This window comes from Mytilus edulis, chromosome 3 (genome assembly GCF_963676685.1).
Source record: "Mytilus edulis chromosome 3, xbMytEdul2.2, whole genome shotgun sequence".
Lineage (NCBI taxonomy): Eukaryota > Metazoa > Mollusca > Bivalvia > Mytilida > Mytilidae > Mytilus > Mytilus edulis.
Window position 1 is genome coordinate 45,133,320 of NC_092346.1, and position 26,181 is coordinate 45,159,500.

A 26,181-nucleotide genomic window follows, 5' to 3' on the forward strand; every position below is an offset into this window, starting at 1 on the left:
ACGCCACACATTTTTTAAACTAGATACCCCAAAGATAATTGTGGCCAACTTTGGATTAATTTGGCCCATTAGTTTCAGAGGAGAAGATTTTTGTAAAAGATTACTTAGATTTATGAAAAATGGTTAAAAATTGACTATAAAGGGCAATAACTCCTTAAGGGGTCAACTGACCATTTTGGTCATGTTGACTTATTTGTAAATCTAACTTTGCTGAACATTATTGCTGTTTACAGTTTATCTCTATCTATAATAATATTCAAGATAATAACCAAAAACGGCAAAAATTTCCTCAAAATTACCAATTCAGGGGCAGCAACCCAACAACAAGTTGACCGATTCATCTGAAAATTTCAGGGCAGATAGATCTTGACCTGATAAACATTTTTACCCCACATCAGATTTGCTCTAAATGCTTTGGTTTTTGAGTTATATGCCAAAAACTGCATTTTACCCCTATGTTCTATTTTTAGCCGTGGCGGCCATCTTGATTGGTTGACCGGATCACGCCACACATTTTTTAAACTAGATACCCCAAAGATAATTGTGGCCAAGTTTGGATTAATTTGGCCCAGTAGTTTCAGAGGAGAAGATTTTTGTAAAAGATTACTTATATTTATGAAAAATGGTTAAAAATTGACTATAAAGGGCAATAACTCCTAAAGGGGTCAACTGACCATTTCGGTCATGTCGACTTATTTGTAAATCTTACTTTGATGAACATTATTGCTGTTTACAGTTGATCTCTATCTATAATAATATTCAAGATAATAACCAAAAACAGCAAAATTTCCTCAAAATGACCGATTCAGGGGCAGCAACCCAACAACGGGTTGACCGATTCATCTGAAAATTTCAGGGCAGATAGATCTTGACCTGATAAACATATTTACCCCATGTCAGATTTCCTCTAAATGCTTTGGTTTTTGAGTTATAAGCCAAAAACTGCATTTTACCCCTATGTTCTATTTTTAGCCGTGGCGGCCATCTTGGTTGGTTGACCGGGTCACGCCACACATTTTTTAAACTAGATACCCCAATGATGATTGTGGCCAAGTTTGGTTCAATTTGGCCCAGTAGTTTCAGAGGAGAAGATTTTTGTAAAAGTTAACGACGACGGACGACGGACGACGGAGACGACAACGACGGACGCAAAGTGATGGGAAAAGCTCACTTGGCCCTTCGGGCCAGGTGAGCTAAAAATAATTAAAAATTGTGACAAAGATACCAACTTTGTACATTCCAAGTGTAACGGTATATTAACATGTATTTTTTATTAAATTATCTTTATTCACCTAAAATATCCAGTAATATATACTGCTGAAGCAAAATCAATCCAACGAGCATCGGACCAATGATAAGAGACGTAATGTCGATTGAATTTTCCAAGGACCCTTTACATCGTTATCTGGAAACGAAGTGTGCTATAACGTCTGTCAAATCTGAAATCGATTTTGTCAAGTCATTGGGCATTTATTTTCACACAAGATCGTATGTAACATTATGCACATAGGAAAGATAATAGACCCCCGGCGCAATCTCTTTGAAAATTGTATTTTCCTTTTTTAAATAAGACAAAACAAGTCTACAGATTATGTTTGCTAACATCCCGTTGGAAACAAAAACAATGTTTAGACCTAGTATTTCATATATCTGGCCGTAAGGGCGTGATCACATGTTAGTCACATGTTTCACGTATGACCGGAAATGATTAGAACTTAACCACAAAAACAATTTTAATAAAAAAAAGAAAATAACTGGACTTCTGTTGCGTGTGAAATGTAACGCATAACGATAACGTCATTTTCTAACTTAATTATTACGAAGAACAAAACTAGAATGTAAATCATCTCTGATTTACCTGTTTGAACATCTCGCGAGAGTTCATATTTGCATATTGTTATAAAGAATTCTATTACAACAAAGCAGATTACATCATCTAAAATTTGCGTTACGAAATTGGAAACCAAAGTAACGCTAGTGTTCTTACACCTGCTACAGAAATACTTATATTGTAGTTCTCTGCATTTTCTTCTGACTATTCTTATTGGTCGATGTTCTTTATTATTTGAAAGCAAAAGTTACGAATTTGCCGGTGACGATTATCTATAAACCAGTCAGCGTTATGCACTTCGGAAGCGAAAAAGTAACGCGAGAAACGACACAAAAATACAGTCGTATAATCTTTGAAATTTGTTAATTTCAAATTTTTTTCTAGGAAAGAGTAGCATACACTTATATGTTGATAAAAATAAAGGCATCTTTAGATGTAGTTACAACTTTTCTTACAGTAATACTCATTTTTATCACTTTTCTATCGTTATAGGAAACGAGCCCAATAGCAAATTATGGTCCATATACGAAATGAATTCGGAATTACGATACGATATTTCTTTACAGGAAATATTAAAGTTTTTACTTTTAAGCTTTTAAAGTAATTCTAAATTATCATTACCATGATTACAGCAGTACTCAAGTTATTTGCGATGAAATAATATTTACTGTTTTGCGTCTTATTTTGTACTTCTCAAAAAAGGAGGATGCTGATTGCGTAAGTCAAAATAAAGCACGTGTTGGACTTGTTAAACTGTTTTCTTTGTAACTGGATTATTCAATTTATTTATCTAATCTAAATTATCATAATCATTTGCTGAAACTTAGTTGATTAATTCGACAAATGGAACGTCTATCCTCAGATAGTATTCTCCTGTCTGGTTTGTTGGTCTACCTGTACAAGCTCAGGTATATGTGATTAGCGATCTTAATCCGGATATCCCTCAGGCGTTAGAACTGTATTGAATTATAACATAAAAAGCCTAAGGGTTATGCAATTACATGCATTTGATTATAATTTATAAAAAAAATGGCGTCGGGCTACAAAAAACGATGAAGTTTTGAACAATGGCGGAAGACAATTTAACGATGGCACAAGACAATTTAACGATGGCGTGAGTAATTTAACAATGGCGCCTGTCATTGTTAAACAGGCCATGGAGATCCGGGCTGCTATATGTCCCACTACAAATGCATTGATTGTCCAAAATAAAGAGGGGGAGTCAAGAGGTGCTGAATCTACTAGGCTTCAAATTAACTGTGGGTCTCAATGCATGTAAGATACGTGGGATTGCGGATTTTTTGTAAGTGTACTATGTAACACATGAAAGTCAAATTATTGTGCCGTGAAAAGAGGAAATGAAGACTGGAAATTAAAAAAAAAAAGAGAATTGCTTACGTACATTGTGAAAGTGTGATACAGGAATCTGACAAAACAGTCAGCGGGATCTGGGATCAGAACCCCCAATGAGACACCCTTAACTTGTACACGACACGTCCAGCCCCATATTTCTAAAAATTCTATAAACTAGATATTAAAATAGGTGTTGGAAATCACTTCAGTCCATGTTCTCGGATCGTAATTTTGCATTTTTCTTGGCTGAATGTACTTTAACGTCTGGTTTCATTAACTTACATTTTATTCCTAATTTTCGACTAGTTTCTAAGTGTTTTAACAGCATTTTCTCTAAAAACACTTCCCTATCTCCCGCCAAATATTCGTTGTCTGAAAAATGTTTGTGAGCAAATGTTTTAACGTAAAAGCTTCTATTTAACACAGACAACATACATAAAAGAAAAATAATCACGGATTGTAAAACCGGAAAAAATAAAAACACACATTTTTCTTTATTATTTGATGTTTTTCAACTTTTTTACGTCATTCTCTAAATAAATAATACAGTTTTTACTCGATTAGAAAATGTGTTTCACTGGTGAAAGAGATAAAAGTAAGAAATTGAAAAAAAGGGGGGGTGAATGTTGACTTCCGGCCAACAAGAAGGATCGAGAACCAACGTGAACCAGCAGGCAAAATCTGAACCCATCAACATCATATTTGTCAATATTTCAACGGTTTATACAGTTTAAAGTAAACTAAAATGAAGGGCAAGGCAGGACCTTCGAGTAATTCCTCAAGATCTTTGTACAAAGACAAAGAAAAGCCAACTCAAATCCGTTACAGCAATATAACGGCAGCAAAGGGTTTGTTTACATTAGTTACATTCTTCGAATACACTTTATGCCAAAAGAATAATGACTTGTTTATTATAATCAACAAAGAGTCAGTAAATATTTAAGATAACATGTCTAAAATATCTTTCTCCAGCACATTTTTTTTGCAAGGAAAAAGTAGAGACGTTAAAAATGTGGGACTCATGGTAGATTTCTTTTGTGTCTGACATTTCTTTTTCTTCTTCTTCCATATAAGAGTTGGGTTCCTTGAATGAAACGTTTAAACTCTGCGGGACTACGCATGGTGACATTACATATCTAGTCCCCTAAGGCTATATACAGTATTTACAATAAAATCAGGTCCTCATTTAGGAGAGGTGTGTCATAGACCAAAGGTGATCAGGTTGGGGACAACCCACCAAATGGGGAACTGTTCCCCAAATGAGTAACAATCCCTCATTTGAGTAATCATTTTGTAGTGCTAAAAAACAAAATTTTCTGAACCGAGTCTTTTTTCTTAAAATGGCACATATTCATGAAAAATGCAGCAACTTTTCTAAAAGATGATTATCCTTATCTTAATTTACTGAGAAGAGACAAGCCTATGAAAAATCAGAAAATTTGACTATTTTCTAGGCTTCTAACTTTTTTAAAACCCACAATAAAAATATATTTCTTTGGGAGAAGTTGTTCCATTTTGTAAAAATTTGTGCCATTTTACCTAAAAAGACCTATTTTAACCCTTAGACTGCTACGTACGCGCGACTATTGTCGTTCCGATAAGACAGTCCGCTACTGCTACTCGCGACTATAGTCGTTTTCCCTAACTCCTTTGTTTACACAGTTACCATGGAATGGGCGGAGCCAATATTCATGAGATTGGGGCAGTTTCGACTTGTATGGATTCTGATTGGTTAAAAATCTGCGTTCTTTCGAGTGTCTCTTGACTTTTAATCAGGTATAAGCGATAAAACCGAAAGTGAAAATTTTTGATGAAAAAAGTGACAAAATGGCGGACATTATTTGGAGAAATGGCCAACACGTTCAGAAGTATTTCAATGATAACTATTTAACAACGGCGGCCGATTAAAAGGATTTGGACGAGAACCGAAGATATAATAGACAGAAATAGAAACATTCTATCAAAACTGCAAACAGGAGACTTTTAAAGCGAGAGTTACGGGGATTCCCAGACCTTGTTCAAAATGGATGACATGAAACAGGATTCACGATGTTTATCATTTCGCCTTTCAAATGTGAATCAATATTGACTGACATCGATAGACCCGAACTTTAAGTTTGTCAAGATTATATATTGATGAAAGCTTTAACAATGAACTTGTCGTATAAATATATTTGTACATGGAAGTGAAAGTCGGCACAGTGAAACTTGGAGGAAAATACCGGAAAATATTTGCATAAAAAGGCCGTTGGTCTGAGAAGAAACTCTTATTTTTTGATTGTTTACCTCTATTTGCACCTGTACAGGTAAAAAATGACCCAAGATTCACACAAAAATAAAATAAATAAAAAATACAGAATCTAACAATACTTTTTTAAATAACTTTTATTGATGAATATTCAATATTTACAAAGATACAGCAATTGTAAGTGAACATGTTTATTTCATCAGTGATTAAAATTTTACTCAGCATTACACAAAAGTACAATAGAAATCAATGCAGCAGCCTAAGGGTTAAGAAAATTTAGTTTTTAGCATTATGAAATGATTACTCAAATGAGGGATTGTTACTCATTTGGGGAATAGTTCCCCATTTGGCGGGTTGTTCCCAACCTAGTGATGGTTTTGCAAATTCTGTTTGGTCAGTTGTCACTAATAGGGTCTGCTTCATTCATCCAAGTTATAGCTTGATGTGATGTCTGAATTCTTGTTAGAATGTTTTGACCAAAAATGGCAGCTGATTTCTTAGCAAATGAAGCAGAGCTGCCTAGACATGTACCTTCAGTTCCAACTGAGCTCACCCAGCTAAAGATGTCTTTGCAAATGAAGTCCTACCACTGACTCAATCACTCATGTCAATTCTAAAAGCTGTTGTATCCTCTTCTAACAGATGTCTATAATTTTGACATTAAATTGAGGTCCATCCTAATTAAGTACTGACTATTGTCCATTTGACTTCTATATATTTGCAGAAAAAAATTCTTAAAAATTCATTTTTGTCGAGCCTTCGACTTTAGTCGAAAAAGCGAGACTAAGCGATCCTACTTTCCGTCGTCGGCGGCGTCCACAAATATTCACTCTGTGGTTAAAGTTTTTGAAATTTTAATAACTTTCTTAAACTATACTTGATTTCTACCAAACTTGGACAGAAGCTTGTTTATGATCATATGATAGTATCAAGAAGTAAATTTTGAAAAAATAAAATTCCATTTTTTCCGTATTTTACTAATAAATGGACTTAGTTTTTCTGCAGGCAAACATTACATTCACTCTGTGGTTAAAGTTTTTAAAATTTTAAAACTTTCTTAAACTATCCTGGATTTGTACTGAACTTGGACAGAAGCTTATTTATGATCATAAGATAGTATCCAGAAGTAAATTTTGTAAAAAAAAAATCCATTTTTTCCGAATTTTACTTTTAAATGGACTTAGTTTTTCTGCAGGCAAACATTACATTCACTCTGTGGTTAAAGTTTTTAAAACTTTAATAACTTTCTTAAACTATCCTGTGTTTGTACCAAACTTGGACAGAAGCTTCTTTATGATCATAAGATAGTATCCAGAAGTAAATTTTGTAAAAAGATAACTCCATTTTTTCTGTATTTTACTTTTAAATGGACTTAGATTTTCTTCAAGTTGCATACAGTCGGCAGTTAAAGTTTTCAAAACATTTATTAGATTCATTAACTATCCTAGATTTTTACCAAACTTGGACAGAAGCTTCTTACAATCATAAGATAGTATCAAGAGGAATATTTTTTTTGATTTTTACCTCATTTTTGTTGCGCCTGCGATTTACAGCAAAAGTAGGCGAGACACTGGGTTCCGCGGAACCCTTACAAATTTTTTATAATTAATATTTTTTTCCTCCATGTATGTTAATATATGATATATACAAACTCTGACTATCAATTTCATAATTTTGGGTCTATAATTAAAAAAGTTTCTCATTAGGTCTCTATGTTAATTTTATTTTTTGAAGTCTTCATTATCTGATGGAGTAAGTATAAGTGGTGTAACAGCCTTCCAATCAAAACAAAAACAACATACATGTGCTTTTAATGTTTGTTTATTTATACCATGTGACTTTGCTGATTAGAATATATAGATGACCTTAACTGACCAGCAAACAAAAGATTTCATGTCATGTGATTGTTTTAATTGTTCTATATATGATAGGATTCTGCATTGTTCATTTTTTGTTTAAATAAAATAGATATAGTATAAACTATTAAAACAGTACTCTATAGGCATAGGAAATGAAAATAAATATTGTTTTATATGTTTACCTTCATATGTTATGTTAGTGGACATGAGTTATGACAGGATTTATCAACTTTTCATGTTTAATTTAATGGCAGGGAAAAAAAACATTACTTAGGCTTAAATTAAAATATTGTTTGTTTGCCCTTTACCGACCGACCCTTGAAATTCGTTCCGCCTGAAAATATTTTATTTGTATTTACCAGCAAGATTTTATTTTATTTTATTTTTTCGTTCCTACCAAAAATCTTATATTTGTATTTCCCGCTCAAAACTTTTTTACCGGAATCCTCGGGTTTTATCTTTAATGTATAAGGTTCAGTCCGTTTGGTATCACCTGAGCGTTTGACATGAACACTTGCATTTGAAGTTTCAAAGCATTTGTTTGAAATCGATGTTAAACGCTTCCTGAAATCATGATATGACGTACGTTACTCTGTACCTTTATACTTAAAGAGCAGGGTTCATTTACAAAAAAGTTCGTTTGATACAAAATTATCAACGTGTGTACAAACTAATTTGTAAACGGACGTTGTATTCCATGTAGGGATGGCCTTTTGTGATCCGCAGATCAGGATGATTATGTTAACGATGCCGCTATATTATTTATATCTGACATGAATCAAAAGTGACAAAACCCTGTAAAGTGGAGAATATCTGGCAGTAAAATCGCCAAGTAGTCCATGCAGATCATTTATAAATGCGATGTAAAATACGCGACAATTGTCAGAGTTTTAAGTTTTGTAGCATTTTTTATTTGAAACAAAGGCACACACGAAATTTTTAACACTCTATGGACTTTTTCTACTAGTAATGTATGTCTGCCCGGACATATCTTACCAGTACAAAGTTATCTTTTACTGAAATCCTTAAGGTAAGTGTACAAGGTACGTAGTACAGAATATAAATGCAAGTTCAAACTCTTCAAAGTTCCAGGCATATAAACGTTGAAGATATGTGGCACAGCTCTATATTTTGATATTTGAAAACAAAATAGTAGTGCATATGAATTAGCTTCACATTCTCTGTAATATTTTTATTTTTCAAAACTAATAGTCCTAGAAATTTATTTGCAAAAACAAAACGGACAAAAATGACATTATGCAGATTTTGTATCTATAAAATAAAATATTATACCTACCTGCCTACCCATGACAAATAATATACCGAGCCAAGTTATTTTTTTTGGGAAAAAAATAAAATATCTTACCTACCTACCTTCCCTGTTTCAAAACATAGGGTCGGAAAAGGGCAAACAAACAATATTTTAATTTAGGCCTCACATCAATTTTATTTTTACGGCCATTCATAATCCTCAGTCTCATCTCCATCACTAGAATCATCCATTTCACTCTCAGATTCAGAATCAGATTGAATATGTATAACAATTTTTTGAATTTCTTCCTGAATTGCATCATTTTTCCAATAGCTCGGTTCAATAATATTTTTAACATGATCACATGATTTTAACCACTTAGTTCTATCAATTTGTTCACATCCTCTTTGAATAAGTGATTTAACATCATTAAGTTTAAATGTTGAATTTTCTTTACCAATAAATCCTTTCAAATCTCCCCATATAAGTTCAATAGGGTTTAAATCACAATGGTAAGGGGGGAGTCTAAGTATGTCATGTCCTTTCTTTTTAAGGAATTCGTCTACTTTATATACAGGGGCAATTTTCTTAGATTTTATTATTTCATATAACTTTGGTTTTGTAAACTTGCTATCAAATTCGAGACCATGTTTATTTAAAAAGTCTTTCATATCGCCTTTTCGGGAGTTTGATGTTGGATCTTTTGTTCCATCAACACGAACACTGTGGTAGGATGCATTGTCCATTACTATAAGACTTTTTGGTGGCAAAGCGGGAACTAGCTGTTTCTCAACCCATTGTTCAAATACTTTGCCATTCATTTCTGTGTGGTAATCTCTTCCATTGGTGCTCATTCCTTTGAACACTAAATCGCATCCTTTTAAAAAACCTGTTTCACAACCAGCATGTAATACAACAAATCTTTGCCCTTTACCCAGAGGAATTTTTCTATTTTGTGATTCATCAGGACTGGTCCATTGATGTGAAGTAGTATGATTGGTGTCCACCCATGTCTCATCCAAATAAATAGGTGTGTACCCTTTTTCGCGTTTTATTTTAATTGTTCTTAAAAACTGTATACTGTATATATGATGTCTTTCCTTTCGACAAGACCTTTCCTATTTTTATCGATTTTTTTATATCTTAATCCCAATCCATGTAGGGTTTTCCATAACTTATACTTCGATAAAACAAGATCATGATCTTTCTCCAATATATTTTTCAGTTTTTTTAATGTAACACATTCATTTTTTCTAAATTGCTAATGAACAATAGTCTTTATCATGTCTTTGTCAAACTGGTCAAGGGTATCCTTTTTTGGTGCAATTTTTGAATTTTGATTTTCTCCTGGCCTATTATTTAATTTGTTTATAAAACTTTCACTTATCTTTAAACATTGTGCAGTTCTTTTTGTGATTTTATTCCAGGAATGAAAAGGAGCTCCTCGCTTTGGCTCTGCATCAAAATAATTATACACTTTTAGGATTATATCTTTTTTCTCTTTTGAAATTTTGGGTGGCATTGTAATTCCTTTATTTTAATTTTAGTAGGGGAGACAATTGTTAACAATAAAAAACTGAAAGATTTTTTTCACCCACAAAGGTTTTTATTAAATGAAACAATTTGCTACTTTCAAAATATGAAGTTCCTTTTTCCTTTTTTTAAAAACCATATTTTATTATTTTCTTAAATTGTTTACTTCCAAGATGTGCATTTTGCACATTGATAATAACTAAATGTATATTAAGTTTAGTTCGTTTTTTAATAAAACTTTTCAGAGCCTCTTTGAATTGGTTATATGAAACTCACTATGCTAAAAGCATGAAAAACTTGTGTATAGTAAGTTTACTTATAAAATGATTTAAAAATCAATAATCAAAACTATAAAGTGATGATCATTTTCATTGGTGTTTTTCAATATTTAAATATACAAAGTCACATGATACAAATAAACAAACATTAAAAGCACATGTATGTTGTTTTTGTTTTGATTGGAAGGCTGTTACACCACTTATACTTAACTTACTCCATCAGATAATGAAGACTTCAAAAAATAAAATTAACATAGAGACCTAATGAGAAACTTTTTTAATTATAGACCCAAAATTATGAAATTGATAGTCAGAGTTCGTATATATCATATATTAACATACATGGAGGAAAAAAATATTAATTATAAAAAATGAATTTTTAAGAATTTTTTTCTGCAAATATATAGAAGTCAAATGGACAATACTGTAACTTGAGAAGTTGAATTGAAAGGATTTTAAGACACTTGACCTGATTTATGCCATGCCTTTGACCTTTCAAAACAAAATATGTTATGTGAGGTGCTTCTTCTTGCCTACGGTTCTTCATTTTCTTCAGTTAATCTTTTCTGTAGTTTACTCTTGTATTGTTGAATTATGATATGCTTAATTGATAGGAGGAAGAAATATTTCAAACTGTTTCTGACCTGCTATAAAGAAAATATACTATAGTATTATGATGATTCCTGTCTGGTTCATTTTACAATTGGAAACACTCAACTTAAACCATTGTAGAAAAGTAATTTATATTGGGACATGGCATAACAGACCACGAAGTAAAAAATTAAAAAAAGTAATGTGCTAACACCTACATTTTCCAACAGAGTTCTCATTACAGAAGGCAAACTCGAATACTCCACATGTTGATATCAAAGTGATATCTTCTAAAGTTTAAACTAGTACCTTCCTCAGTCACACTTGAACTGATTGCACATGTTGAAATGGTATTTCAAAAATTAATATAATTCATAGAAAAGATGACAGGAAGTACTGAAAATATAGACAGTGACAAGATTACAACATATTTGAACATACTCTAAAGTGCGTATGTTTTAACATATGTAGGACTCCAAAGTGTGATGGGGACGCTAAAGTACGATGGTCACGCTAAAGTGCGATGGTCTATGCTAAAGTACGATACCTCATGCTAAAGTGCGATGGTATGGGAAAATATAGACGTAAAAACGTAGTTTGATTATGACGATAACAGTCATTTATATTAACTAAAAATTGAACACACCAGAAGATAAATTACAAATATATATTTAACACCTTTAAAACCAAATGTCAATGACTAGACTATTTTGTACCCTTTTGCCATCGCACTTTAGCGTGATATTCCATCGTACTTAAGCGAACACACAACCATCGCACTTTAGCGTGAAACACCAATGTACTTAAGCGTAGACGATGTACTTTAGCGTGACCATTGCACTTTAGAGTACCATCGCACTTTAGAGTCCTACACATGTACCAAACAAATCTCTAAGACCTGAATCCCCAGAAAAAGATGCATACTAAGATTTACCCATACTCCTGACAGCCTATTTTTATAATTTTATTTTTAGCTGTAGCTGATGCTATCAGGACAAGTCTTGGTCCAAGGGGAATGGACAAAATGGTGAGTTAAATATTATTTATACTACATGTAAGTAATACAAAACTTTCAAGTTTGATGCATTTCCATTAAACATTTTTTTTTAGTGAACATCTTTAACACGTTTATGGGCAAGGTCAATTCTGTTCCCATGTTGAGCGAGTGGTTGGAAAATTGTGATGCTATCTTGCTTGAATTATTTATGTATTTTATAAGGAAAGATAAAAAAAAAATATATACATGTATGTAGATAGTTAATATCACATGATGAAAGAGTACAAAATTTCAGAAAACTTGTGAGTAATATCAAGACTTGGAAAAGTGTACTGATTGTTGAATAAATCAATTTTCTTTCTTTAGATACAATCTTCCAATGGAGATGTAACTATCACTAATGATGGAGCAACAATCCTGAAACAGATGCAAGTTCTTCATCCTGCTGCAAAAATGGTATATTTATATACATGTATTATGAAAAGAACATAAAATTATTCATACTTTTTGATTCCTAAGGTTTTTTTTAGTGTGTGGAATTTTTTTTTTTTATTGATTGAAAAATGAAAGTTTCCTTACAGAGAAATAATTTTGTTTTTAAAAAGTCTTAAAGGATATTTGGAAGTATTATGGTATGATGATGTCTATCTGTCCATCAGATCTTCTAATCTATGGATGTAAGCCCCATTTGTCAGATTTGAATATTTGGGGTCATTTCAGAGTAATGGGGTAATAGCCTCAGATCTAAGATAATATATACATATCTTTTTATGCTTATATCCCAGAACAGTTTTTTTATTGAATTCCCACACTGCAGAACAATTTCTATGTTATGATGACTATAGTTGTTCATGTATTTTTGTCGAGCCTGCGGCGGCGTTAGCTAACTTCTTAAAAGCTTTATATTTTAGAAGGTTGAAGACCTGGATGCTTCATACTTTGTTTATGGATGCCTCATTTTACGAAATTTCCGTCAATCCAATGACCAATGTCCTTGACCCCATTTTTATGGTTCAGTGACTACTTGATAAAAAGTTAAGATTTTTTGCAATGTTAAATTCTCTCTTATTGTAAGTAATAGGATAACTATATTTGGTATGTGCATACCTTGCAAGGTCTTCATGTCTGTCGGACAGTTTTCATCTGACCTTGACCTCATTTCATGGATCAGTGAACAAGGTTAAGTTTTGGTGGTCAAGTCCATATCTCAGATACTATAAGCAATAGGTCTAGTCTATTCGGTGTATGTAAGCACTGTCAGGTGTACAGTGCTTCCATACACCATCAGGTGTACATGTCCAACTGGCAGGTGTCATCTGACCTTGACCTTATTTTCATGGTTCAGTGGTTATAGTTAAGTTTTTGTGTTTTGGTCTGTTTTTCTTATACTGTATGCAATATGTCTACTATATTTGGTGTATGGAATGATTGTAAGGTGTACATGTGTAGCAGGCAGGTGTCATTTGACCTTGACCTCATTTTCATGGTTCAGTGGTCAAATTTAAGTTTTTGAGTTTTGGTCTTTTCTTCTAATACTTTATGCAATAGGTCAACTATATTTAGTGTATGGAAATATTTTATGATCTCTATGTCAGTGGTGCAGGATTTATTTGACCTTGACCTCATTTTCACGGTTCATTGCTCAGTGTTAATTAAGTTAAGTGTTTTGGTCTGTTTTTCTTAAACTATAAGAAATAGGTCAACTATATTTGTTGTATGGAAGAATTCTTACCTGTACATGCATGTCTGGCATGGTTCATCTGACCTTTACCTCATTTTCATGGTTCATTGGTCAATGTTTAGTTTTCTTGGTTAATGTTAAGTTTATGTGCACATGACAGTTGTATAAAAGCTTTATATTTAGGACTATCAACATAATATCAATGATTGGTAAAGAAGGCCAGACATTTCAGCGTGTGCACTCTTGTTTATATATTATATATTTTTTTCATAAGTGAGTTTCCGTATATTTCAGTTGGTAGAATTATCAAAGGCACAAGATGTAGAGGCTGGTGATGGCACCACATCAGTGTGTGTTATTGCTGGTAGTCTGTTAGATGCTTGTCACAATCTCTTGGCCAAAGGTCAGTTTATTTCATTTATATTGTTGCTAAAATTGACTTAGTACTGTATTTTTAAAAAGAATGAGCAGAAATCAAAAAAAATAGTCAAACAATTCAATGAAATGCATTTACTGTTTGGTAAAAGATATATATCATTACAAGAAAGTACAGTATTTTAAAAATCCTGCAGAAAAGAGCACTTCTACACATGGGATGTCAAGTTAAGATCACAATTTTAACAGACTTTAAAAAATATGGTTCATGATTTGGGATTAAATGTAGGGACTGAGTAAAGAGTATAAAATAATAATAAATATGTAAAAACTTTTTTCTTCTTATACCTTCAGGAATCCACCCTACAAGTATATCTGAGGCATTCCAGAAAGCTTCAGACAAAGCTATCAAGATACTTCAGGGCATTGCTACACCAGTTAAATTGTCAGATAGAGAATCTTTATTGAAAAGTGCATCCACGTCATTAAATTCTAAAGTAAGTAATATACAAGACGGGGACCATGCTGTGCGTTGCCAATGTCGCAATTTGCGATTTTTTGATCTGACGACTAAATACGGCTGCTGGCGATATTTCTGGCGCCAACATTTTCTTATGTAAAAAAAATCATTTCTTGACAATATCGATCTCCATTTTAATTGGTAAAAGTTTTAAAAAAAAAGTAAATTTTACACAATTTTACCTGTCGACAAGTTTATGACTTTGTTTACGACCCCAAGCTAATCAACAGTTACAACAGGTGTCATAATCTGTTGTTACAGGTATTCCATTTATCGGACCACTGGCCTGTCAAAAACTCATTTTCAAGAATTTTTAAGAACAAAAAAATTTTGCTCGCTCGCCCCATATTTTTTTAGAGCAAATGTCCGAAGAACTATTTATCAAATTGGTGTGGCCTTAGTATTACATGTTAAATGATGTAAAGTGCAGGCTGAGTGCATAAATTTTTTTAATTAATCATAGTTTAAATTTTTGTAGAAGAAATAAAGACTAGCTGGTTCTAAAGTTTGCTCCAAGTTTTAAAACTGGCGATTTTTCTGGCTTCAAATTTTTGGGAGCCAGAGCAGCCCCTGCAAGATATTATTATTTTTTACTGTGCTGGATTCAAAAGATTTGGCAAACATAATGTTCAAAGATAAAGTGTCATTTCTCAGTTTGATGGTAACAAAAGAATACAAAATATATAGAAGTTTAAATGTCTTGTCAGAAAGTTGAGCTTTAAAAAGAAGATATCAGATGCAACACTTGAATTTTGTGTTATTATGATTGCTAAATAAGGATACATTGAATAGTTAGTTTAAATTCCAAGGTTTAAGAAATGCACAATCCAAAAAGAAAACCGTAGAACAAACTTTCCAGACATGAAACACGTACATTCTAAAAAAGAAGACGTATTGAAGCTTCTAACTGTCAGATTTTACAGTGGTTGGTTTTAAGAACAAAACATAACTTAACACACCAACATTATCAAGTGTCGGTAGAAACAAACAATATTGTCTTTGAATCCATTAATTTTAGTAAACATTACTGCACAGTATATTTTACTTATTCTACCAAGGAAATAGACTCATATGATTATCATGAATGCAACAAATACTTGATTTTGTCATAGGTGGTTTCTCAGTATTCAAGTTTGTTGTCACCAATAGCAGTTGATGCTGTGATGAAAGTAATAGATCCAGCAACAGCTACCAATGTTGATCTTCGAGATATTAAAATGGTGAAAAAGTTGGGGTAAGTATGTTTGTTTCTGATAATAAATTTCTGATAATAAATTTACTTCCTTGAAAAGTGTTATCTTTTAACCTTTCATAGTGATCAATTTAAAAAAAAAAGTTGTGTTTATACTCCTTGAAACATTTGTAAGAGGCTAGTTTTATTAGTTTCCGACTATGAATTATGTCTTTGGAGTGAACTGTTTCCAACTTTAATGTCTTACAGTCGAAGGTAACTTAATTTTGTTTCTATACCCTCCTTAAAATTAGATTAATATCCTGGACAAAACCAGGAAAAACCCTATTACTTTTTGTTGCAAATGAGTAGGAACCCTGATGCATGTATTTAGTTAACTATTACATGTTTGCTATATGAAGAAATTTCCAGTGTCACACTAATTCCTGGATTTTCATTTCTAAGAACATGCATGCCTTCTTAACCATGATATCTTCATTATTGTGTAACCTACTCAAAAGTTGAATTTGGAAAAATAGTTACTTATGTTTTGATTTGTTTATATTAACAAGTTTTTAATTTTCACAGATCTTTGTCTTTTGATTGAACTTCCCATCTCACACACTTGAATATTGTTATATGAATATAAAATACACAATAATGATTAAACTTTTTTATCATTAATTTTCATAACAGAGGAACAGTAGATGATACAGAGTTGATTGATGGATTAGTATTCTCACAGAAAACAACTGGTGCTGGTGGACCAAATAGAGTGGAAAAGGCAAAGATTGGTCTAATTCAGTTCTGTATATCACCACCTAAAACTGATGTAAGCTTCAATACAAAATATACCACAATCTGCTAGATTCTATGAACAACTACTAAAACATAACATAAACATAACGTGTCCAATGTGTGAGGATATAACTAAAATCCTAGTTAACCAAATGTATTGATCTTATTGTGTGTTCAATATAAAAAGATGTGGTATGATTGCCAAGGAGACAAATCTCCACAAGAGACCAAATGACACAGAAATTAACAACTATAGGTTACCGTACGGCCTTCAACCATACCTGCCAATTGTCTCGTTTTGAGAGGAAGACTCCCGCGCAAACAAAGAAATTGCAGAAATCTTCCTGTGCGGGAGTATAAAATCTCCCGCTTTTGGATATTTTGACCTAGAATAACCCGCGTTCGTTATTCTCTTGCTTTTTCATTACTTTCAATAGAAATAAACAATCAGCGATCATTTGAAAACTTTGGTCAGTAGTTTTCATGTTCGATATATAAGTAATTGAAATTCAGTTCTGCTATGTCAACTCCAACAAGATAGAGGTCTTTGTCTGGACCAAGCGACAGTGTATTAAAAGAAGTAATAGGTAACTGCAAATCGAAATGTCAAGCAGATTTGAATGAAAGATTTTAAATTTTTACGACCAAGTTCACTTGGCAATGAATCTTTTAGCACATCATGTTCAATCAACTTTTCGATTTCTTCTGGTGGTATGTACAATGTTTGAAAGCATGCTTAGTGTGAGACTCACAACAAAATCAAAACATGGAATGTTATGAGTCATGAGATTCGGAGGTATTGAAAAAGGCTAAAATAAAAACCACCTTGTATAGATTATAACCAAAAAAAGAAATAAAGTATATCTATTAACTCCTATTGGTGTTTTGTAGATGACTACATAAACAGTTCATACATATATTTAACTTCAAAATGTCGTTTGTGCAAAATCTCCCCCTATGAATGTTTCAGAAGTTGGCAGGTATGTCTTTAACAAAGAGCAGAACCCATACTGCATAGTCAGCTTTAAAAGGCCCTGCAATGACAAATGTAAAACAAATTCAAACGAGAAAACTAACAGCCTAATCTATGTTCAAAATAATGAACGAAAAACAAATATGTTACACAGCAACAAACGACAACCACTGAATTACAGGCTCCTAACTGCACATTTCTGAATTTACCTTTTTCAGGTAAAATTCTGGAAACCAAAAATCTATATAAATGCATGATGAGTTTTTTTTCAAAAACAGACTTAAAAGGAACAGCATTAATCATCTAATACCACTTTCCTTGAGGAAATTCCCAGATTTATTATAGCACAGAACAGAAATTTCATTGTTAAATTATAAATATTAAAAAAAAAAAAGCACATTATTAGTGACCACATCTTTTTTAATTTTAATACAAATTAATCAAAAGAACAATGTTGCAACTTATCTGTTCTGTAAATTTTAATTTGAAAAATTGCTATAACTCTTGACTGGCAAAAAAGGACATTTTCAATGGAAAAAAAAATACCAATTTTTTTGTCAATTATTCATGGAAAAGCTTTTAAAAAATGTAAAAGGTTATCACATAGTAGTAAGGAAAAAACAAAAAATAGTCCACAAACCATTATAACAAAAAGCTATAATTATTTTTTTTATTAATGTACCTAGTCTTTAAAACTTAAAGTGACCTCAGTTCTATACAGACTTATGCAGTTTCTTCTCTACTGGTTGTACTTGTTTTTTTTTAAATTAAGTATCCTACCTACAACCATCAATTAAGCTTATCTGCACATTATCATGAAGTGATCTATTGACTCAATAAAATACTGAAGACATTAATTTCAGTATAATCATACATTTATTCACAGATGGACAACAGTGTTATTGTATCAGATTATACACAGATGGATAGAGTTTTACGAGAGGAAAGACAGTATATCTTGGATATTGTTAAAAAAGTAAAAAAGGCAGGCTGCAATGTTCTGCTTATACAGAAATCTATTTTAAGGTTAGTAATTCAAAGTATAGAAAACATAATGTTGCCAGATTTAGATTAAGGAAATAGTAGTATTGTATTGGAAGATATGAGGTTATCAAATTGCAAATTGATGGTCACTGAGTTTCATGCACTGGTGTCTGTGAACTGATTGTGACTGTTGAATCCTAAATTGGTATCTGCAAATACTTTTCTCACCTTTCTAATGCAACAGAAGGAAAACTTGCTAAATCATACATTATAAAATCAGTCTCATGACATCTGTAATTTTGTGCAAAATTTCAGACCATCAATCTTTGAAAACATGCCCTGAAATGTTTTTTTCAAAATCAAATCAAAACAATGTTGTATTAAAATTCGACTTGACAAACTATAAGTATTATCTTCTATACCAGATGTTACTTTTACAACTGATCAAGAAATTTCAATAAAGAAATGAAAGAACAAATGTTCAGTTTTTCATTCCTGTTACATTTGATAGTCAAGTTCATAAATTGTATCTTACAGACATCTGAAACATACTGTATATAAAACTTACACTTGATTATGAATTTTAAATGTTCTATTTTAGAGATGCTGTTAGTGATTTAGCTCTACATTTCTTAGCAAAGATGAAAATTTTAGTTGTTAAAGATATAGAAAGAGAAGATATTGAATTTGTTTGTAAGGTAAGACATTGATTTAAAAGAGACATTTCATGTTAGAGGCCTAGCAATGGACTTTATGATCTGAATGATCAATAACTTTTTTTGTGCATTTTCAAAATCAGAAAAGAAAGGATATTGGGTGGATGAACTTGTGACAAAAATCTCTTGTTATATTTGTGAAAAGTCAACTTTCATATTAGGATACCTATATTTACATTCTAGTTATATTTTTCAGTCAGTAGGATGTAAACCAATTGCAAGTATAGACCATTTCTTACCAGAGAACATGGGTAGTGCTGAATTAGTGGAAGAAGTACAGACAGGATCAAGTAAAATTGTCAAGGTAATTGTACTGTACAAAATTCTCTATTTTCTTGTAGCAACAAAACTAAAAAAAAATGATACATAAAAAATAAAAGGATATGGAGTAAATGTACATGGGACAAATCGCACACAATACATAGAAAAAATAAAAATTATCAATGAACAGGGCTTTTATTCCTGTTCTTCATCTAGAAAAACTGGGTATAATATTAACAAAGTACACAAAGATACACATGAAAAGCTGTCATACAATATCAAACAAAAGGGAACTGTGTTATGCTACTGAATTGATTACATTTAAAGTATAGATGTTTTTTATGCCCCCGCCGTAGCAGAGAGGGCATTAAGTTATACCCATGGTCGTCTGTTCGTACGTACGTCCCCAAATTGGTTTCTGTTCTTGCCTCAACCAAATATTATGAAACTAATACACAATGCTTATCACCACAAAACACAGATCAAGTTTGAATTTTGGTGGCCTCACTCTAACCGTTCTAGAGTTATGCCCCTTTATAAATGTAAAAATTGCAAAATTTTTAGTCTGTTCTCTAACTTAAGTTTGCCTCTACCAAATGTTATGAAACTTATGCACAATGCTTAATACCATCAAATACAGATCAAATTTGAATTTTGGTAGCTCCACTCTAACCGTTTCAGAGTTATGCCCCTTTATAAATGGAAAAATTGCAAAATTTTTAGTTTCTGTTTCCTTACTTTAGTTTGCCTCAACCAAATGTTATGAAACTTGTACAGAATGCTTTTTACCACAAAATACAGATCATGTTTGAATTTTGGTAGTGTCAATCTAACTGTTCAAGAGTTGTGCTCCATTATAAATAGAAAAATTACAAAATTTTTAGTTTTCGTTCTATTACTTAAGTTTGCCTCAACCAAATGTTATGAAACTTACACACAATGCTAATTACCACAAAACACAGATCAAGTTTGAATTTTGGTGGGGTCACTTTAACCATTCTCGAGTTATGCCCCTTTATAAATGAAAAAAAAAAATGCAAAATTTGTAGTTTTCCTTCTGTAACTTAAGTTTGCCCCAACCAAATATATGAAACCTATACACAATACTTATTACCACAAAACTCAGATCAAGTACAAATTTGGGTAGCTTCACTTTTATTGTTGTAGAGTTATGTCCCTTTATAATGTTGTATGCAAACGGGCATCATCTGTGTCCATGGGGACACATTCTCCATTTATTTATTTGTACGTAACATTAAAAACCTATTCCACATTTTCAAATATAATTGTGTCAAACCTCTGATCTGAAAGTGTGATATTTTCAAATAAAGATGCAAAATAAGAATGAAGACAAAGTATATTTTGAAACGTACCAACCAAGCTATTTAAATTATTATCCTGAATACAAAGTTTAAGAAGAGTGTATATGTTTGGAAATCATTGCAAAGACAATTTGTACATCATTAGACGGCTATCTATAAGTAGAAAATAGTAAATGATTTGAAAGGAATGCATCGATTTAAATCTTTTTTCAGATTACTGGAATGGCTATTCCCGGGAAATGTGTCACAGTACTTATGAGAGGATCTAACAAACTTGTGCTAGAAGAAGCTGATAGATCACTCCACGATGCCCTGTGTGTCATCAGATGTCTTGTCAAAGAAAGGTATGGTGAAGATAATAAATATAATGGTTTTTTAAATCGTCATGAAATTATGATTTGCCAAATGAATGATTACTGGCTGGCAGCCTGAAAAGCTTTTTAAGAAAATTTGAGTAAGTTTAGTTTTATTTACCAGCTATGAAATTTTTTTTCAGTACAGTGATTCCAGTGCCAACAACATGTGTTAGTTGAATAATTTCATCGAAGACTCGCAGAAACATGTCATTGCATTGAACACACACACTTTGTATAATACTTTTCTTGCTATTGCTAATATAAAGAGTATAGGCATCATGTTTTGGTCGAGGTTAGAAATATATAAACGGCTTATCTAGTCTGTTTTATTGGACTGTGTCCATTAAATAGAATAAACAATATAAAAGATCCTTATAACTTTTTGATAAGAATTTGATAACAGATGAGTTGGCTTGACTGAAATATACCACAACAATTTTTCCTTAAGTATGTATTGTGTTAATTTCAGGTCCATTATTGCTGGAGGTGGAGCACCTGAAATAGAACTATCTCTACAATTGATGGAATATGCCAATACCCTGTTAGGAACAGAACAGTATTGTTTTAGAGCATTTGCTGAAGCATTAGAAATCATCCCATTTACATTGGCTGAAAACGCCGGATTAAATCCCATTGCTACAGTTACAGAACTCAGAAATAGACATGCTGAAGGAGAGAAAACAGCTGGTATTAATGTCAGAAAGGTATGTACATTTAAATTAATGGATTTTCAAGACAGGTGTATTGAAGAAAGATTTTGAGTTTTATATTAAAGTAAGAAGATGTGGAATTGTTGCCAATGATACAGCTCTCCACAAAAAAACATAGAATTTACCAAATATAAGTCATCGTACATCCTTTCACAATGAGCAAAACCAAAACAATGTAGTCAGCCTCAAAACTTCCTGAAATGACAAATGAAAAACAATTCATTCAAGGAAACTAGCGGCCTGACTTGTGTAAACAACAATGTGATGGCCATCTCTAGAAATCTATCTCCACATTATAAATAAAAACAGGATTATGATATACCTTTGCTGTACAGATATTTATTGTTCAAATATTCAAGAAGGGACTATTATTTTTAGACAAATGTATTGCGTTTTAGCCTCATACTGCTAATTAAACTGATCATTAGTAATAGTTATACTTTATAATTATTATTGAAACTTGTATTAAAGCATCATCATCTTGTATGTGCACATAAATTTAATTCCAATTTCTGTTTCTACAGGGTGCAATTACCAATATCTTAGAAGAGAATGTCCTACAGCCACTTCTTGTATCAACTAGTGCCATTCATTTAGCATCTGAGACTGTAAGAAGTATCATGAAAATTGATGATATTGTAAGTATATAAAATAGAAGATACAATAAGATTGCCAATGAGTAACTACTTGATTTCTAATGGCATAGATTTAAGCTACTAAAGATCACAGTATGGCCTTCAACAATAAGCAATACCTACATTGTATAAGCAGCTACATAGTTGTGACAATTCAAACAAAAATAAATTAATAAACAGCCTGATTTCTGACAGAAGAAAATTAAAAAAATAAACAAATATCACAAACAGCAACCACTGAATAACAGCCCCCTAAATGGATAGGCACTATATAATTTAAATGGTCTCATAATTCCTATTTTCATTATCTGCTTCATATTAGTTTCTTAAAACAGATATTGCATATTTTGCCTTCATATTCTTGATCCTATTGATGCCACAAAATAGTATTGAATTTATTTGTGCTGAGGGCTGTTACAAGTATTTGGGGTTGTGGGAGTGGTTTTCTTTAAGCATGATATGAAATTTTCATTTAATAAACTGAAACCACCCACATTTCATTAGTTTTAGTGTCTCGTATCACCCAATCTAGAATCCTTATTATTCCAAACATAGCAATGAAAAATAGTTTATAACAATTTATAAATTTGAAAGTAGAAGCTATAAATTAGAATTTATATATGCTAAATGTTTATGTTTCAGGTGATGTGTATTAGATAATCATCTTTTGGACCATGCTGGTGGTATATAGATACATGTGACACATAGGACACTCATCTACAAACTCTGGTCATAAATCTATCATCCACTAAGTGTTCAGGACAAAGCTTTTTATATACCCTTTATTGATGTGATCTAATGATAATTTAAAATAAAACTGGTACCCTGTGTACTCCAGTTGGTTATATTTATTTACAAAATCAATTTGCTTTTCCAGTCTGATACATTGTGAATATTTCACTTATAAGTATTAAACATTGAATTTACATACAGATTGGATAACTTTTTTCTAATCAGCTGGAAATTAGCATGTGGCTTTAGTTTTATTATGGAATAACAAACTGTATATATTTAATAGTTACGGGAAATTTGACTTGGTAGTCAATACAATGAATCTGTAAATGTGAATTTCTTTTGATAAAAACCGAAAAAGAAGGTAATGAAAAGCAAAATTGCTGTTTTATTTACTTCTTTAATAGTGCTATATAAACAATACTTGTTCGTTTTAAGTATCCATGTTAAGAAATGGGCATTATGAACAAATTTTATTAAAAAAGAAGAAGGAAAAGGCTCAATTTTTTCAGTTAAGTTATTTACAGTGAAATCTTTTTACAGAAGCTTATGTATGGACACGATCAGATCTTAAATTATTATTACTTAGTAATTGTAGATTCCTACACAAAAGTTCACTTTAAACAAGTTTCACACAAATGTATGTCTCAGATTCCAACAAACTTTTTATATTTTTCTTTTTTTGATGCAATTCACATGATATTTATTATTTGTAATATACAAAAAATGTGTGAAATAAATTTTTGTACTGAATTTTGTGTCTGAATTGTCTGCCTAATATTCAAAGCTTTGTAAACATGCAGAAAGATGGTCATGTCCTTAATGTTTCTTTGTGATTTCCATTCCATCATTTATCCTGATTTTCCATTGGCATTCAATAATTCCAGGACCTTCGTTCTGAACTGCCTCTATTACAGGACCTACCTATTGGATTTATTGTTAATTTCTTCTCATCTTTAACATGCATGAAATATTTTCCACTGGACTTTAAGCAATCAATCTACTCCATCAAAAATCAATCAATGTGAAACAGAAAGGGATTTATTTCTTCTGAGTCTGAACCTTGGTTTCACATAAATATTTATTACATGAATTGGGACAAGTAATTAATCCTAAACCTATTCATTTTAAATGTAAACAACCCTTACATTGTGGATGCACTTTTAAAGCATTGATTACATTCATTGTATCAAAAATATGAATAAAAGCATATAATGTGTATATATCAACGAGAGAGCAATCCAACAACACAAATTAACAACATCTATGTCAATCTATAGCTTTTAACAAAAGAAGAATGTCCTTACAATATCTAAGAATAAAAGGTTATTAGCAAAACTAGATAGCTGTCCATATCACATTCTTCATTAACAATTGTAATACAATGTACATGCTGAGAGTATGAAACCAAAACCTTAAAAAAAAAAGATATTTTGCTGCTTATCTGCCAACTGCCAAGTGTTAATGATTTTGTCCATGTAGGTTGATATTTCGTCTATAAACTTTCTTTGTAAGCAGGTACATTGAAAACTCCACTCAGCAATAAGTCTAGAAAACTGGCTATATGCATTTGATGTTAAACTGTACTTCATTACAGGATTGTATAATAGACCAGTAAGATAAAAGGTGTAGGATACACAATTACTTTTACTGATATAGATTGATATTAAGTATGGGAAGACCTAGTTTAATAATAAGTTCAAATAATAAGTTCAAATTAGTTTTGAACTAGCTTTCAGTAACTTAGACTTCTAAATGGTACTTTGTTTCTTTCATCTTTTTGTCTATAGTGTTTTATGTTGAGCTAGGGATAGTAATCCAGCGGTGGCGTTAGCTAACTTCTTAAACCTTTATATTTTAGAAGGTAGAAGACCTGTATGCTTCTTACTTCATATATAGATGCTCCATGTTACAAAGTTTCTTTCTATCACATGTCCATTGTCTTTGACCTCATTTTCATGGTTCAGTGACTACTTGAGAAAAAAGTTAAAATTTTTTGTAATGTTAAATTCTCTCTTATTATGAGTAATAGGATATATTTGGTATGTGTGTATCTTTCAAGGTCCTTGTGCCCATCAGACACTTTTAACTTAACTTCAACTTCATTTCATGGTTCAGTGAACAAGGTTAAGTTTTGGTGGTCAAGTCCATATCTCAGATACTAAAAGCAATAGGTCTAGTAAATTCGTTGTATGGAAGGATTGTAAGGTGTACATGTCTAGCTGGCAGGTGTCATCTGACCTTGACCTTATTTTCTTGGATCAGTGGTCAAAGTTTTTGAGTTTTGGTCTTTTTTTAATACTACATGTATATGTAATAGGATAACTATATTGGGTGTATGGAAATATTTTATGATGTACATGTCACTCAGTACATTAGGTTTTATGTGACCTTGACCTCATTTTCACGATTCATTACTCCGTGTTAAAGTTTTTGTGTTTTGATGTGTTTTTAAAACTATAAGCAATAGGTCAACTATATTTCTTCTATGGAAGAATTGAAAGCTGTACATGTCTGCATGGCATGGTTCATCTTAAAGTTTATGTGAAAGTTGCAGTAATTAAAAGCTTTATATTTAGGACTATCAACATAATATCAATGATTAGTAAAGAAGGCAAGACATTTCAGCATGTGCACTCTTGTTCTTGCTTTGTGTCAATTTGATGAGCCGAGCCTTTTTATACGACCGCAAAAATTGAAAATTTTTTGGTCTTATATTGGTATCATGTTGGCGTCAATGTCGTCCGAATACTTTTCGTTTTCGCACTCTAACTTAAGTAAAAGTGAATAGAAATCTATGAAATTTTAACACAAGGTTTATGACCACAAAAGAAAGGTTGGGATTGATTTTGGGAGTTTTGGTCCCAATATTTTAGGAATTAGGGGCCAAAAAGGGGCCCAAATAAGCATTATTCTTGGTTTTCCCACCATAACTTTAGTATAAGTAAATAGAAATCTATGAAATTTAAACACAAGGTTTATGACCATAAAAGGAAGGTTGGGTT

The 26,181-nt window shown here is 31.9% G+C and overlaps 2 protein-coding genes across 3 annotated transcripts in view; one reads left to right on the forward strand and one right to left on the reverse strand.

Annotated features, from left to right (window-relative positions):
* LOC139514277 (denticleless protein homolog) overlaps positions 1 to 3,592 on the reverse strand; it is a 29,324-nt gene extending 25,732 nt beyond the window's left edge. Inside the window, exon 1 of one of the 2 annotated variants that reach the window (XM_071303287.1) lies at positions 3,467 to 3,592. In XM_071303287.1, the coding sequence (XP_071159388.1) occupies positions 3,467 to 3,512 (46 nt within the window). In that variant the 5' untranslated portion in view covers positions 3,513 to 3,592. The remainder of the gene's footprint in view (positions 1 to 3,466) is intronic. The other variant, XM_071303288.1, reaches the window with a different exon arrangement.
* Positions 3,593 to 3,800: 208 nt separating this feature from the next.
* Positions 3,801 to 23,929, forward strand: LOC139514280 (T-complex protein 1 subunit delta-like). Its single transcript, XM_071303295.1, has 14 exons — positions 3,801 to 4,032; positions 11,920 to 11,972; positions 12,309 to 12,398; positions 13,918 to 14,026; positions 14,353 to 14,495; positions 15,631 to 15,752; positions 16,386 to 16,521; positions 18,347 to 18,486; positions 19,046 to 19,142; positions 19,357 to 19,464; positions 20,957 to 21,087; positions 21,569 to 21,803; positions 22,334 to 22,447; positions 23,087 to 23,929. Exons 1-14 carry the CDS (start codon positions 3,930 to 3,932, stop codon positions 23,102 to 23,104), a joined length of 1,599 nt encoding a protein of 532 aa, XP_071159396.1. The 5' UTR covers positions 3,801 to 3,929; the 3' UTR covers positions 23,105 to 23,929.
* The last annotated feature ends 2,252 nt before the right edge of the window (positions 23,930 to 26,181 follow it).

Bases quoted from the DNA above. Each gene is read 5' to 3' on its own strand.
- LOC139514280 (XM_071303295.1), top strand. From the start codon at position 3,930: ATGAAGGGCAAGGCAGGACCTTCGAGTAATTCCTCAAGATCTTTGTAC. The intron at 19,465-20,956 runs GTAATTGTACTG...ATCTTTTTTCAG, and splicing joins GATCAAGTAAAATTGTCAAG to ATTACTGGAATGGCTATTCC. The intron at 21,804-22,333 runs GTATGTACATTT...CTGTTTCTACAG, and splicing joins CTGGTATTAATGTCAGAAAG to GGTGCAATTACCAATATCTT.